The sequence below is a fragment of the Mercenaria mercenaria genome, chromosome 4 (genome assembly GCF_021730395.1).
Source record: "Mercenaria mercenaria strain notata chromosome 4, MADL_Memer_1, whole genome shotgun sequence".
Taxonomy (NCBI): Eukaryota; Metazoa; Mollusca; class Bivalvia; order Venerida; family Veneridae; genus Mercenaria; species Mercenaria mercenaria.
In genome coordinates, this window is record NC_069364.1 from 89,519,688 (window position 1) to 89,537,065 (window position 17,378).

The 17,378-nt window shown below is 33.5% G+C and overlaps 1 protein-coding gene across 1 annotated transcript; it reads left to right on the plus strand.

Moving 5' to 3' along the window:
* The first annotated feature begins 9,861 nt into the window (after positions 1 to 9,861).
* On the plus strand, positions 9,862 to 14,525 carry LOC123552408 (uncharacterized). The gene has a single exon (XM_045342061.2). The coding sequence runs from the start codon at positions 9,971 to 9,973 to the stop codon at positions 12,500 to 12,502; it is 2,532 nt and encodes an 843-aa protein (XP_045197996.2). The 5' UTR covers positions 9,862 to 9,970; the 3' UTR covers positions 12,503 to 14,525.
* Positions 14,526 to 17,378: the final 2,853 nt, after the last annotated feature.

A 17,378-nucleotide genomic window follows, 5' to 3' on the forward strand; every position in this document is an offset into this window, starting at 1 on the left:
GGATTTTTATGCTTTACATTAAAGTATCGTCAATAACGTGATTTCATTATGGCCTTATACCTGTGTCAATGACAGTCGTGTTGGCCTTTTGTCATTCGTAGGATAGTAATGAAATAGTTTTATTCTGTTGAAGTATTTCATGAAAACCGTTTATTACATCAGTAATATCAATATTCTATAATTGGAGTACTAAATTTTTCAAACGGAAAGAGAATACTGCAAAAGAAATCGGAGCCGAGGTTGACAGTATTTCTGAATTATTACAATAGTATTGTCCTATGAAGAGCAGTGTAACGCTTGTTGATTACGAGGTACAAAACATGCGAACTGTAGGATGAATACGCTTAAAGATTATAAGATTCTTTCACTGGTTTTAGGTGGTAATGGGAATATCAGGCTAGAGCGCGACTTTTTAGGCAGTAACGAGGCTTTGTCGAGTTACCACGTAAACAGTTATTTGAGAGCCGGATATTCCCATATTTTTCCGTAAACAGTCAATACGTCATGACGTTTCAAAGACAAACAACGATGTTTAGTCCCAGTTTTGTTTAATCATTTGAAGGTAAATTTATGAATTGTTATTTCATAATCGTGCAGTATACAATAAGGACCAAAAAGGAAATATCAAGGTATTTTATTTTTATCTCGTTTTATGTAAGGCAATATAAATCACTTAATAAATTTACTACATAGATAAGTTCTTAATACGTCACTCAAAGCACGAGAGTCAAGATGGACTTCTCCAGTACCGATAAAACCGTCGAAGACCCAAGTCTGGTATGTAAGAAAATGTTATTTAATAATGACTAACAAAATAGATGGATTTCTGGATGTTTAGTGAAATAGAATGCAAACATTCAAACACGTTGATAACCAATTTCTTTGGACAACACATTTAATATTTTGCTTATAATGTGTGAAAGAGATACAAAAGCTTTAAAGAAAGTGATAACATTGTTAACACCACAAAATGTATATAGCCATATTAAGTAACTAAGTCCTTTACTGTTTCAGTTTATTGGCTTACTCACAATGGAATTTAATGACTTTGAACTACTTTTCCTTATCATTCTCAATGAGTAAAATTTTGTCCAATATCTTGTATATTTCATTATCGGTGATTATATAGTAAGACTATGATTACTTGCTTATTTGAATTAAAAATGTATGCTCATTATTTCATAGATGGAACAAACCGGTGGGCCATCATCACGCGGGTAGAAACGTTTCTGCACTGTATATAAAATCTCAACGTTAAGTTATATTATTAAGTAAAACGGAGAGCAGGAGTCCAAAATGATTCTTCTAAATAGATAACATATTATATAAGTTTTGTCAAAGATCAGAAATTAAGTTTTGAAAGTTGTTTCATATTTCAAGAAAACAGACAGACAACAACTCTCCCTATAACTACATCAAATGAGCGTTTGGCCGTCAAAGTAACAACAAAGAGAGGGGGTTTTTCAGCAACAACAACAACAACAACAACAACATTTATTAGCATAATCGACATATATATGCCTTTGGCTAATGAACAGTATACAGTTCTTTCAAATCATGCGTATAAATAATTTGTAATCAAGATTTCAAACCCTTAACAAATAAATTTCCTTCAAATATTTACATATATTCCATTGGACTTTTTTCTTAGCAGATGACAACAAATTGTCAAACATTTTCAGATTTGGCCACGATGTTTTTGGCAAATATTTTGAACGTAAGTTTTTATATTTAGGACAAGTCAATAACACATGATACTCAGATTCTATAACATTTAAATTACAATTTTGACATTTTCTTTGATCCCTAGCTATACCACTATACCTTCCAGTTTCAATAGCTAAGCAATGTGAAGACATTCTAAAACAACTGAGTAATTTTCTTAAGTAATCATTATCAACATTTGTGAGATATGGTTCAAACATAAACAGCGTTTTAAATCTTGAATAATATTCTAGTTTTGGCATGTTTGTAATACTACCATGCCATTCCTGTATAAACTGGTCTCTTAACCGTTTTTGTAGCATTGGAAAATAGTTAATATTTGGCGCTATATGGTTCCATAAATATCCATATCCTAATTGTTCTAAAAGAGTTTTAACATATTTGGGCCAGTTTGTACATCGGGGAGAATTGACATTGTTACATTGGTCTCTAAAAATATCAGTCATGATAGAATCTGGATTATTTACAAGCTTTAACCAATATTTTAGAACTCTCTCTTTACACAGTATTGAGAGAGGATACCTTCCAAGTTCCCCCAACACTGCCATATTTGGGGTTTGCATTTTTACACCGAGTATCCTTTTACAAAATTTCATATGAATTCTATCTAAGCAACTTGTATCGTATACGCCCCATACTTCAGCACAATGTAATAAAATTGGTTCAACCATACGATCAAAGAGTGTCAATTTAGTCTTAACATCAAATTTTAAACTAGAAAATAGTGAATATAGACCATTAACAGCTTTAAGTGCTTGATCAGACAGTGCCTTAAAGTAGAAATGTTATAAAATTGTTGAACGACGACAAGCGCAGCAGCTACAATTATTCATTTGTTTTGAAGAGGTTATTATGTTTCCCCATCTTTCCCGTGTACTTACAACTAAGGTAAAATAAAGACAGATACCATCGATAATTTCTATATTGCAATACACTGGAATATAGTGGATGTCTTTAAAGCATAACTGTATTTTGGCAAAGAAGTATCTTATTTTTGCAAGCATTTGGGTATCAAGTGATTAAAGTAATCAGTTCTTAAAATGATAGGGCAGTTATACTAACTTTAATTTAACAATCTAGGTGACACAGTAATATTATATTGTCCCTCTTGTAAAAAATTTAAAGCAATTTTATTATGCAAATAGTGTTAATTGTACAAAATTAGAAATTGTAAGAAGATCCTTTTGAAGCATATATTGGAACCAAGAAGGCTCGGCTTGACTGAGTCTATTCATGAAGGTATTTGAATATGCAACATTCCTCACGCCCAGTAGGACCGGCTTAAGAAGATATCTTATATGTAGGCTGTGCGTGAGCAATAAAGTATACAAATAATAAAATATGACTGTATCTGTAAACAAAACAGTATAAATGTGTACTATAACTACATACAAATTTGTAGTAAATATCTAATTTTAACAATAGTTCAGTGAGAATGTGAACTGGTATAATTCAGCATTAATTATGTATATTTGATTTGATTCATATGCAAGCCAATTTCACACAAACTGCAAAAGTTGTTGTCACATTGAAACAATTATAGGTAATATGGTGACTTTGTAGCTTTTGACGGTTGATAAAAACCCAAGGTACCCCTCTGTGCATCATTTCATCACGGGCGGGCATCTGGACAGAAGCATCGACCTTTCGTAAGCCAGCTTGATGGCTTCCTCACATGAAGAATCCAACGCCCCTGAACGTGGCTGGAACCCGCATAGGTTAAGGACAAGTGATTACAAGTCAGCGACGACCTTAACCACTCGGCCACGGAGGCCCCTAAATTGCATAAAGAGTGTACAATTTAAACAAATACCACTAGAATATATAACTTATATATGTCTCTCCATTCTATTCTATTTTATTTCACTTCTTTCCAAATACGTAAAACAGAAAGAATGTTACTCATTCAATTTATACTATTGTTAGCGAACATTTTCTTTTTTGTTTTTCGGAGTTCAGTTTCCTAAGATTGTTCTTAGGTGATTGCAAGTTGTTGTTTTTGTACAGGTCTATGTTGCTGCTCAGTCTGATTCAATATGTTCTAATTTTGTATCCAAATGGGTAATTGTTTAAATTCATACCGAGCAGCAATAGGACTTTTTTTATACTGCGACAAAGGGTGTCCTAAAAACGGAGTCATTTTATACATACCCATTGTTTAAACTATATTTGAGCACAAAACCAATTGTTATACTGTTCCTTCAGTTTGTAACAAAATGCGTTATGTTTTTCAATTCGAATGGATACCATATTCAAGCAAGTCTTCTTACGATGGCGATAATTTTGGATTTTAATTTTTTTGAATACAAACCTTTCAGTTAAAAAATTACAGGTTATCATCATGTGGCAGATCCTCAGTCGATTGAACTGCATGAATTACCACAGCATTTGCTTACTTTCATTCTTATGAAAATAATATTGTCCGGAGATATTGAATTAAATCCTGGCCCAGACAGTAATAACCCCGAGCAAAGTTGTCTCTCTATATTTCATCAAAATATTAGAAGCTTAAGAAATAAAGTAAATTTTATTTCCGACCATTGGCTAGAATACGATATTCTTTGTTTTACCGAAGCTCATTTAAGTAACAATGTCACCGATACATCTATAACTCTAGAAGTTTTCAGTAATATCTACCGAAAAGATTGCAGCGCTTATTCGGGTGGTATGTTATTGTATGTGTCGGAAAAATTATTATCGAAAACGGTATACGAAGTCGAAAACTATCTAGATGAATCTATATGGGTAGAAATTAGAGGTCCGCATGAAAAATATTTAGTCTGTACTACGTATCGTCCGCCAAATTGTGATAATGATTATTGGAACAAACTAAATTTGTGTCTTGAAAAAGCATTTGAATTATGTCGGAATATCTTACTTCTTGGAGACATAAATGAAGATCAGCTGAACATGAATGTCAATATAATATCCGAGCCAACTAGAGTGACTACTCACTCATCGACTCTCATTGATCCTATAGCAGTGTCCAATAATATTTCCGTTCTGAATTCGGGTATTTATATTACGCCTAAAGACATAAGTGATCATTACGGTACATACGTTTTCATTCGATTTAAACAAACATCTTCTGCTCCATACAAAAGGCGCATATGGAATTATAAAAGAGCTGATTTTGTAAAGCTTAATCACTTAATTCGTACTAAAGACTGGTCCTTTATTAACCTAAGCTCGATTGACGAAGCTTGTGTTTTGTTTACAACAACATTTTTAGATTTGGCAATGCAATGTATACCTACTAGTATTGTTACTGTAAGGCCCAACGATCGGCCTTGGTATGACTCGGCAATTTGTCATATGTCTCGTAAAAGAGATCGGCTAAAAAATAAAGCTTTAATTTCTAATAAGCCATCTGATTGGCTAGCCTTCAAACGAGTAAGAAACAAAGTTAGTAATTTAAAAAAGCATGCGAAGGAAATGTTTTATAATAACTTAGAGTTTTCAATTGCTGACTTAAGTTCCAATAATCCTAGACAATACTGGAAAACGGTTAAACTATTATTAAAGGAAAGTAGAGGTTGTGAATATATTCCTCCGCTCTCTACGGAAAATGATAATATTAAATCCTTTTATTTTACTGATTTAGAAAAAGCGAACTGTTTGAACGACTATTTTACCTCAATCTCAACCATCGATGATTCACAAACTACTCTTCCAAATTTCGTTCAAAAAAGCAATGTTACTTTAGAAAATCTAGTTATACAAGAACAAGAAATTATTGATATTCTTTCCTCATTAATGACAAATAAAGCAAGCGGACCAGATGACATTAGTCACAGAATGCTTAAAGAAACGAAATTATCTGTATGTGTACCCCTATGTATCTTATTTAATAGATCTTTAGTAGAAACAATTTATCCTGATACTTGGAAATCAGCAGTTGTTATGCCATTATTTAAAAAAGGTAGTAAAAATAGTCCAGTTAATTACAGACCTATTTCCTTGATAAGTTGTGTAGGGAAAGTAATGCAAAGAATTATTTTTAAACACGTTCATAATCATTTGCACTTAAATAATCTTATTTATCCTAAACAATCAGACTTTTTACCCGGTCATTCCTCTGTTTACCAGTTGATAGATGTATATATCATCAAATATGTCAAGCTTTTGATAAAAGACAATCTACATGTATGGTGTTTTGTGATATTTCTAAAGCTTTTGACAGGGTTTGGCACGATGTTCTAATTTTCAACTTACGTCAGTATGGGATTAATGGCAAACTCTTGAATTGGATTAAAAACTACCTCTCTAATTGTAATCAAAAAGTTTTTGTAAAATCAACATATTCAAAAGCAAAAAATACCACAGCTGGAGTTCCCCAAGGATCGGTCCTTGGCCCTTTATTCTTCCTAGTATACGTAAATGATATAGCAGAAAACCCTCTAAGTATAACCCGTCTTTTAGCGGATGATAGTTCTCTTGCGGTCTCTTCTAACAACTTAAATTTTATCGAAAACACTTTAAATAGAGATCTAAGCATATTACAAGAATGGCCCCACCAATGGTTGGTTAACTTTAATCCGAATAAAACTGAAGTTATGTTTTTCTCCTTGAGTAAAGACCAGCGTCCGTCTCTCTTTTCTGAAAACACTCAGCTAAATTTTGTTGAACATCATAAACATCTTGGCCTTACCTTTAGTGAGGATGGCAGATGGCATGAACATATATGTAATATTATGTCAACTGCCTCTAAAGTTCTTGGCTCCATGAGAGCTCTGAAATTTAAACTTAAAAGAACAACCCTTAATCAAATCTACATTTCCTATATGCGACCAATTCTCGAATACGGTTCAATAGTCTGGGACGGTTGCACAGAAAATGATAAGGCATTGCTTGAAAAATTACAATACGAAGCTGCCTGTGTAGTAGCTGGTCTAACGAGATCTGTTTCAATTGAAAGATTTCTTAAAGAAATAGGTTGGGTATCACTATTAGATAGAAGAAAAATACAGAAGTTAGTTACCGTATATAAAGTTCACCGTGGTATTGTGCCAAGCTGTGTAGCAGATCTATTTCCTAATAATGTCGCGAATTCTACTCCATACTCTCTTCGAAACGATAACAATTATGTGACAATTTCACGTCGGACACATAGTTTCTCGAATTCTTTTGTTCCATCTTCAATAGACCTTTGGAATAATTTAGAAGAATCTATAAGGAATGCTGAAAATTTAAATATCTTTAAATCTCGTCTTAAAAACACATTTAAACCACCTATTGTTCCTAAGTTTTTTTTCTAAATGGAGAAAGAAGTCTGGTAGTTCATCATGCACGCATCAGAAATCGATGTAGTAATCTTAATGCAGATCTTTGTAGAAATAATTTGAGGATAAACTCTACTTGTAATTGTGGAAACAGTATGGAGGATGCAGAACATTATTTTTTTAAGTGTCCATTATATAATTATCAAAGAATACAACTTTTTCGCGCGACACGTACGTTTCATCCATTAAGTATAGATACTCTCCTGTTTGGAAAAGAAACTATTTCCAATGAAGAAAACTCAGTAATTTTCAGCGAAGTTCAGAAATACATAAAGTCCTCTCAACGTTTTGAAAGTAGATAATGAATATATATGTGTAAATTAACTTATATATATTGTATAAATCCCCAATGTCTGTCGGCAATAAGGCAATAACGATACTACTTGTACCCACTCCGGATGGCCTTAGGATGCTGAACTCTCAACAACATTTTGTTTTCCTTCTCTTAAATTCTTTTGTCTTGTTTTTAAACAATATTGACATTTGGTCTGTTTAATATAATCTTCCTTTTTTTGGTATGTAACCGTCTAACTGCTATACAACTATTGTGAAATATTGTAGGGGAGAACCGTTTACTGATGTTGTTAGAACTCGTGGTTCAACCCTTTTGCTACTTTTGATATCATTAATTGTATATGCATATATATATTTATCATTGTACATGTTATAAAAAGGAGCAATAAAATATGTTTAAGATAGAAAGGAATAGCTTTGTCAAATCCATTTGCATCTAATATATGCACTCTATTTTAATCTTAAGGATCAGCTTTCTTTAGATAGAAGCTGGTTTGCAAGAAGGCACTTTTCATCGTTGTAGCTAATATCTTAGGTATGTCTGTGATTATATTGATTATCTTCCTAGAAACTTCCTTTCATTAAAAGAAGACAAATACACATTGATGACAAAACCTTTTTTACATATAGGATGCTATAATAATATCAAAATACAGGGAGTGGAAACTCCACAGGTCGCTCAACACGACAAAAATGATAATGTTGCAGGCTCGGGTTAATGGAGCCTGTTCATGACACACACAAGAACATACGATACGGAACATAACGACTTCGCCCGACTACTGCGGAATCCATTAGCTGCCCTATACATTAAATTAGTAAGAAATAGAACTCTTTACTCTTTATAGGCATCTGATAAAACAATAGAGAAAAAGTGTCGAAATATACCGGCAGTCAAGCATGAGCTTCAGTCATAGACTTGCTTTCTAATTGCCACAAAGATAAACTCAAACAACGATGGACTAGCTTATTATTATCACTAGTATTCAAATGACTGATAATTTGCAACAAAACCTTAGCTTCAAAAAGACTTATATCCTTTTAAAGTATTGCTAAGGGTAACACAAAATTAAATAATATGACAATGTATAAATCTATTGCTGCAATATCAGTTACCAGAACATTTTTCTATTGCTGACCTGGTTTGTTATAGATGTTTATTGATTGAATCTTGCCCTTCAGTATTTTGATGTATTGCAATCAACTTAATGTATCTGTTGATATTAATAGAGCACTTTATGAGTACAAAATGAATAACAAAAAATTATTATTATATTAATACGAAAATGAGAATGCAATTTTTCATAAATTGTGAGACGACTTTATTATTGCATTTGAATAATGAACAGGAAAAGTAGCACTTTTGTCATATACATGTACATTGCTGACATGTATGTTACGTTTATGTAAGAAATGAAAGGAACTATAGGTTTAGGTAGTTCTTCACGGTTGAATGTCGATAAAGTTTACATCAGGACCCGATGTCCAGGATGAACGCCGATATATTATCCACCAGACCGCAACTTCCACGATGAAGGCCGATACATTATCCATCAGTCCGCAATTTCCAGGTTGATCGTCGATAAAGTTTACACCAGGACGCGATTTCCAGGATGAACGCCAGTATATTATCCACCAGACCGCAACTTCCAGGCTGAAGGCCGATACATTATCCACCAGTCCGCAACTTCCAGGTTGAACATCGACAAAGTTTAAATCATGTCGCAATTTCCAGGCTGAACGCCGATATATTATCCACCAGACCGCAACTTCCAAGCTGAGCGCCGATAAATTATTCTCTTCAATGCGCCTTCATTGCTGAACGCCTATATATTATCCACCATACCGTGACGCCAATACATTATTCACCAGACAACTACAAATGTTTAAAACATACTACATATTCCTATTTGTCTGCATGTTATCAAGTTTGCTGAATCATTATGTTACAAAAAAAAATCAGTTTTAACCTTGGGTTTGATTTGTCTAAAGAAAATGAATTATAGACAATTTGTAGCTTTAATGCATGTCAATTCGTCTAACATTAAACTATAATGTAAGACTTGAGTTCAAAGGTACTAGAAGAATATTTAGTGCTCAATTGTTTGTGAGTGATTTTAGAGTTGTTAAATAAGTCTTTATATAAAACAAGTCGGAAACGGGGTATACGAGTTACTAGAAGTTACCATTTGCCTACGTTTGTTAAATTCATGCTTTGATTGGTCTCATTTTGTCTAAAAGTCAATCGTCAATTAAATACCTATATTTGAATTTATTCTGTGTACTACTTGACACCGATATGGTATTTTGAAATAATTGCAAAGGTAAGACAGTATTGGAATGTCGAAATACGCAGCTGTATGACATTTAGTGTTATCTAGTTGATGAAAAGTCATCAGGCTATTATAAATCTCAAAGGAAAATAAATTATTCAATAAACTGATCTGTATCAATTTATATGGACGAAATCCGAGTGTAAATGAATTATTAAAGGGGGCTTGGTATAACCATTAAAATGTTTGTTTGGTGAATAGCTCCGGTGTAAAATAGATTTGTTCTCTCTCGTGTAAGGTAGCAGATAATATTTTCGCAAAATAACTTAGTTATTGTGTTAGTGTAAAAGAAGCCGTGTGTCTTAGTGTATGGATATTTAAATTGTTTTTAAAATAATGGCTTTTCAATTGAATAGAAATAGGAGACAAATAGCTGTATTAACAATTTTGATTATTATATACGAATGCAATATAAATATAGTAAGCAGCTCAGGAATAAAACACCCAACAGGCGGGCCGACAGGGACAATTTCTACCTTGCGACCTATTTTTTCAACAAACATGTTATATCACACTAAGACGGATGAAAGTAGTACCAGTTTATTAGCTTCTTCTACAGCTGTTTCCAGTTTAAGCCGGACGAAGACACAGCTCACTACGCCTCTTAATCCGTTTTCTAGAAACCCGTATTCTACAAAAAATACGCAACGAATCTATAGTCAATCAAACTATTTAACTACAAGAATTCAACATTTTTCAAACACAAAGAAGCCATTTACGAATTTCAAGCATTTCTATACCACTAGCATGGAATTTGAAACTACACCACCAGGCGGATGGATCAATATGACATATCAAACAATGCGTGACACCACCTCTGTGCCACCTGTCCGAAAAACTACAGCTACAGAGAAAACAGCATTTTGGACAAGTTCAACACCAATCTCTCCAGAACATTTGATAGATAGTGAATATTGTAAATATAAGAAAACGTGCGGGGAATTTAGAGGAACTTACGACAGTTTTCCAAAGAAAAACTGTTATTGTGATTTGCTATGTAGCACATTCAATGACTGCTGTGATGACTTCCTTCCATTCGCAAATGTAACGGTGAAAAAGAATCAGTTTTCATGTATGCTGACGGACTCTGTTAAAAGCCCGAACGGAGAAGGTGTTTATATGGTTACAACGTGTTTTGACAACTGGGAAAATGATATAATTAGATCATTGTGTGAGGGTCCTGATGATGACTTGCTCCTAAAGACGCCAGTCACAGACACTGGCGAATATAGAATAACGTATAAAAATATGTATTGTGCTCAATGTAACTTTGTTTATGATTTTGTATACTGGAAAACAGATGTACAGTGTAAAGATGATACAAACAGTGCTTTGTCAGGTTGCACATATAAGCATGAAGCACCAGCTGATGTGCCTCCGAGAGAATGCAAACCATATATTGGATCAGAATGCTGGTTCGCAGAGTCAGAGGAACTTGTTCATAATTGTACACATCGACCGTTTTCTCTTGTATATACAAATTATGGTATCTACAGAAACAGGTATTGTGCCGAATGCGACGGCTTTGAGGAAGAGAACATGTATTGTGAAATGCCACCACATGCACTTACTACTACACCACACCCACCATTTACAACTAATGGACCTGTTTACAGTTTTCGCCTTCTTGTTGACTTAAACGCAGTCTTTGAATCTAACATGTGTGGAGACAGTGAAATATTTGATAGTGTGTCTAAAACGTGTCGTCAAATATACTGTGCTCCGCCATCATCGCCGCGTAAAGGTGTTTGTATGATGAATACCAATGAAGAAACGACAGGGGTGTATGCAAATAACTCAGTTGAACATAATTGTACATTAGTCAAACTGAATTCTAAAGAATACAAAATGTTAAACAATTCTAAAATATTACTCCTCTCCCGACAGGTAATACTTAATGAGGACGAATTTCGCATTTCAGGCTCTGACGTCTTTATATGTCTTGAGAAGTTAGGTAAATGTATATCGGATTGTGACACTTTGTCAGTATTGTTTAATCATGCAACTGGAGAGAGCTATGTATCACTCATAGGCTTAATTGTTTCTATATCTTCTTTATCAATTACGTCCTTGGTGTATATTTGTTTTCCACAATTACTGAACATCCCTGGCAAAAATCTCACATGTCTGGTTATATCACTGCTGCTTGCCCATCTTCTTTTTCTTTTGTCCTCTGAAGCTGAAAGTATCCCAACATTGTGTAAACTTGTAGCAGTTCTTTTACACTATTTATTTCTTTCTTCTTTTTGTTGGATGAACATCATTGCTTTTGACTTTTGCTCGACTTTTTCGAACAATTTTGCATCAGCAGTTAGGGATAAAAATCTAAAAAGATTTATTTTATATAGCGTGTATGGCTGGCTAACACCATTGATATTTGTCTCAGTTGCTGTTACTCTTGACCTATCTGAACTCGATTCTAAATATTCCAGTCTGAAACCAGGATACGGCAAAGGAATTTGTTGGATAACATCTAGCAACTCATTGATTCTATTTTTTGCCGGACCGTTGTCGTTATTGAAACTCTTTGACTTCATTGCTTTTATTTTGACTATGATTTTTATTGCCCGGTCAAAAAGACAATGTGCCAGGGCCACAAAGAAAAAAGATACATGTTCATTCTTCATCAACCTAAAACTTTCTCTGATTATGGGTCTAACCTGGGTATTTGCATTTGTGGCAAACATAGTTAAAGATAAGTCTATTTGGTATTTATTTATTGTATTCAATTCATTGCAAGGTCTTTTTATAGCTGTATGTTTTCTTTGTTCCCGAAGAGTTTTCAGACTTCTATGTGAAAAATACAGAAGCGTTTCTTCACATTTCACAAACTCTTCAATTACAACTAAATCAGAATTATACACTTGATATCTATGCTCATAATCTTCAAAGAACGTGAAGCATATGAACAAATCTAGCCAGTCGGGTGTTATGATCTATGAGCTGCTCCGCCCCTTTGACGTCAATCAATTTAAAGAAACTGAAAAACACTCTCTGTATATAGTTTCATCGACGGGAACGCAAATAGAGTTTAGATAATATTAATGATAAAATTCCACATTTCATTTTTTATGAAACTGAATAACCTGTATAATGTAAACAGATTTAAAAATGCACATTTAACATTACTCTGAATAAACCAATTTTAAAGCAAACGTTTTATTAACTTTTGTTTGAGGACTTAACATAATAAGTCACTCTTACATGTATAAAAGATAGAAAGAAGAAACGCATAATAATGCATGTGTATTAGTCAGAAAAAAACCTTTAACGAAAATGTAAGTAATAATATTATATAAAATATGTTAAGATATTGACTTTCAACTCGAAGTAACCCAATGGTCAAAATAACTTTTTTCGTAATTGAATTCATGCATATTAACCTTGAATTTTAGGTATCAGTCATAACGTTCTTGTTACTCCGTCTTTAAAGTCATCGGTTGAAGGAACTAGAATGTTAGATCATGTATTGTGCAGAACAAACTGCCTTAAATGTCAACACAAATGTTTAATGGCAGTTTGCTGTGGCGGAAAAGTTGAGCCAACCGTTGGTCGGATGGTCATTTGTCCCTTAGTTTAAGGTTAGTTTCAGCTGTGGCTGAAACAAAGTTCCAAGAGTCATTTGGGACAATAGAAATGGAATATTAAGCATATGGTTGCAAATTACAAATAAAATCGCTACGCTGAGAATGTAGTTCACAAGTTGAGTTTAGAAATAATTAACGATTCCTATTTCAGTTGCTTATTTTTTTTTCTCTGTATTAATTGCAGAGTAAATATTTCGTTGGCAATGATCTGGTGATAAAAAAACTTCCATTTATGGTGATGTTAATGAGACTTTTATTGATTGTTATAAAAGTATTATGTTAATTGATAACTATGTTGTATTTTAACTAAGAATAAAGTAAACAACATCCATTTCACCACCCTAAATTAGCTAATCTCCGTTTAGAGGTGCTTCTTTCTTATACTTAGAATAGTTTACCACCAAGTTTTGTTGATTTACTGACCTATGTTACAAACACTGTAAAAATTTTGGAATACCGACAGTATGACATAGAGCGTTGAAAGTACCATGTGTGTGATTTTTTATTTAAGGAAGTTAGTTATCTGACCAAGACAATTAATTTGTTTTCTCATCAATTGTTCAAATACATTGTTCATTTCTTGTCGTGGTAACAATGTAGATTGTTTAGCAATTTAGGAACGCAATTATTTGTCGAGTTACTCATATATGCCAGAAAATTCGGAGAATGACTGCAGGAGAAGCCATATGTCAGGGCAGTTCAACCCCTTTAAGACATTACAGTTTTCAAAGGAGTGTTACAAATCTTCGTGTTGAGGCATTTGAGATATTGTCCCAGCGCTAAAAATGTACATATCTAGCAACAATTTATTTTTATTTTCTCTCCTTTACGAATGACAAGTTTTAAAGGGGATAAAGGACACTTTTCGAGAGTATTTCAAGTACGTAGTAGTTTGGTGCAGTACGGTAAAACATGTAATGAAAGTAAAGAACGTTGTTCATAATAAATTTTGGAGGTCCATTCTACTTCTTATATTCTGTTTTTGTGGATGAATTGAGTCGTTTTCATAATTCACATTGTATTCGTTTCTTTACAAGAGTTGTTTCTCTTAGATTGAATTGCAAATTGCAATCCGTCAAAAATTGCGTATGGCGGACTAATAAAATGATGAAATCAAAGAGAAACTTACTTATTTATGTGATTAGTGATATAGAAACTATATTTTCACGAGCAACTATATTTGACAGATATATGAGATATTGTTCATAAATGTAACATGCAAGGCGACATACATTATTGTACAGCGCTACTGGAACATTTATCGTATACAGCTAATAACGTATAACATAAACTGACGTACAATGTTTTTTGAAGGCAATAAAAGAAATTGTTCTTTGTTTCATATAAAATTCATCTACTTCAGAACAATTTTGTTACAGTTTCTAGATTTTCACTCCGTCGTAGACATATTTTCCACAAGATATTCATACATTTGCTTTAAGAAAACGAAAAGAAAAAGGGGTGTTGAGTAGTATGCAGTGAAATGCAAGTCAACTGAAGTCAGGTACCCTCATATTGCCGCATTTCAGAAAGCGGTCCGCAGAATAAACACCCTACTTTCGTTTTCAAGTAAACAATTCGAAAACATGCGAGTTTAGTATGAAACGTGTCCTATTTTATGTAAAATTCATTCCATGAGTGAAATAATGCCCATTTGGCCCCCGATTTACGCGCAGATGCGCGAAAATGGAAAAATTAGGATCTATTTATTAGGGACTTCTTTCGACTACACCACGGAAGCACATTTTGGACCGAATTACTGCATTATAACCTATAAGAAATATGTTTTTATAAAATTTCATAACATTTTCATCTCTATTTTCAAGAAAGATGTAATACCGAACATGTTAACAAGTTTCATTGTGAAAATTCGAGATTTTAGAGAAATATAGACATTTAAGTGACACCACCCCCTACCCATTTTCTGGGCTAAATTTAGGCTCTATGGTCGCTTCATTGTAAATTTTGGTAAAAGTTTCACCTGTATGCATTATTTTTCACTTTGATTCTAAAATATTATTCATTCCATCATGAATATGACTCCAATGGATGCATTTTGTGCATTTTCACACATTCTGGAGACAAAATATTGGCCTTTCTATTGCAGAATTTGCTACCATAATAGGCGCATCTACTCAAAATATGGTCAAAATTCTTTTTTTTTCAAATTTAATGATAATTTTTCATTGAGAACATCTTTTTTTACACATACAATTGATTAATGACTATTAAGACTAATTGTGATGTGTTTCGAGAAAAGTCTTATTTCAGCTCTTATAGACTATATACCAATAAAAGAAATTGTTCTTTGTTTCATATAAAATTCAGCTACTTCAGAACAATTTTGTTACAGTTTCTAGATTTTTAGTCCGTCGTAGACATATTTTCCACAAGATATCCATACATTTGCTTCAAGAAAACGAAAAGAAAAAGGGGTGTTGAATAGTATGCAGTGAAATGCAAGTCAACTGAAGTCAGGTACCCTCATATTGCCGCATTTCAGAAAGCGGTCCGCAGAATAAACACCCTACTTTCGTTTTCGAGTAAACAATTCGAAAACATGCGAGTATTAGTATGAAACGTGTCCTATTTTATGTAAAATTCATTCCATGAGTGAAATAATGCCCATTTGGCCCCCGATTTACGCGCAAATGCGCGAAAAATGGAAAAATTAGGATCTATTTATTAGGGACTTCTTTCGACTACACCACGGAAGCACATTTTGAACCGAATGACTGCATTATAACCTCAATACCAGTACTATCAATATTTGATGTGCTGTATGATAAAACATACCGAACCTAACTCATTGATTTTCATTCTATCAGACTCTCCCGTCCCTGTATCTCGATGATAAATTTTCATTTATATGTTACCTGTGCAAAGTATCTCTGGACAGATATGATTGAAAGTGAACATATGGTATCAAGTAATTAAATCAAACTTAGATAAGACAAAACAAAACAGTAAAAATTCTGTAGAATGGTGTACTATTGTATATTTAAAAAGAAATTGACGAGAAACCCTGTTACGAAAAAGGTGGATCAAACTTTCAGACCTATATTAAACGCTGAGAAATATGTGCCGAGAACTCTCAGATAACTAACTGTTCTTTCTTTTCAAGTTTTGTAGGCGATATGCCTTATTATCATTGTTTTGAGAACAAGCTATTCCATATAAAACTAAACATATCCAGACTGCACTGTTAACTGGAGGTGGTTTATAACTTTATTGCTGTGAATAAATATTTTAAACAAAATACAACTTTATAATTCAAATTTCGACGAATACCCTTCAGTATTCACTGTCTAAGATTAGTTTGTAATGAAAGCTGCGGCGAACTTGTATAATCACATTTTAAATGAAAGTGATTGATACCAGATAATACATTTTATTTATTGAAACATCTGTTTGTTATTATGCATCCCAAATATTTATTTTGGGAGAATGCAAAGATAGAAATCTGTATATTTAAAGGGGGCGCGTCTTCAGATTTATGTTAAAGTGTTCGAATGTTAGATAACGTTGTCATTAGTTAAAAGTCACAGGAATGTAATTCAGCTGGTTTTAGGCAATCTTTACTAATTTACTTGTAACAACAAACTTTTTAATTATGTAAAATATTTTAAGTCCTGTCTGAAACTTAAACATATTTCTTCTCCAAAAGTTTTAAAAGGTAATGATTCAACATTCATTAACATCCGTCTGCATCCGTCATTAACAAAACTTGCAAATTTCATGTGTAACTGTAGTTGGTTATTAATCGCGTTATATCAGAAGACAAAAATGATATTGATAATCATGGTATAAAATTGTCAATAAACAGGAATGTCAAGAAACAGGAACGGTAATATATTCTCGGTGTACCGTATTGGTACATGGGCTGCGACTCGGACCATTGCAAATCCTTGCGTGTATCAGTGCTATACACTGGGCACGTTAAAGAACCAGGCTGTCTATTCGCAACGAGCTAGGCTAAGTTAGCCGGACAAGCCTGTATCTGATTTCTGATCTCTCTGTCGTGGGGGCTTTGTCTCACTCTGTCCCTCTGGTCAGATCGCTCTGTGTCTGTACTTGTAGAGGGTGAATTATGCGCCCTGTGTGGCTGCATTTGAACTATGTAAAGCGCCTTTGAACGTGAAATTGAGCATGAAAAG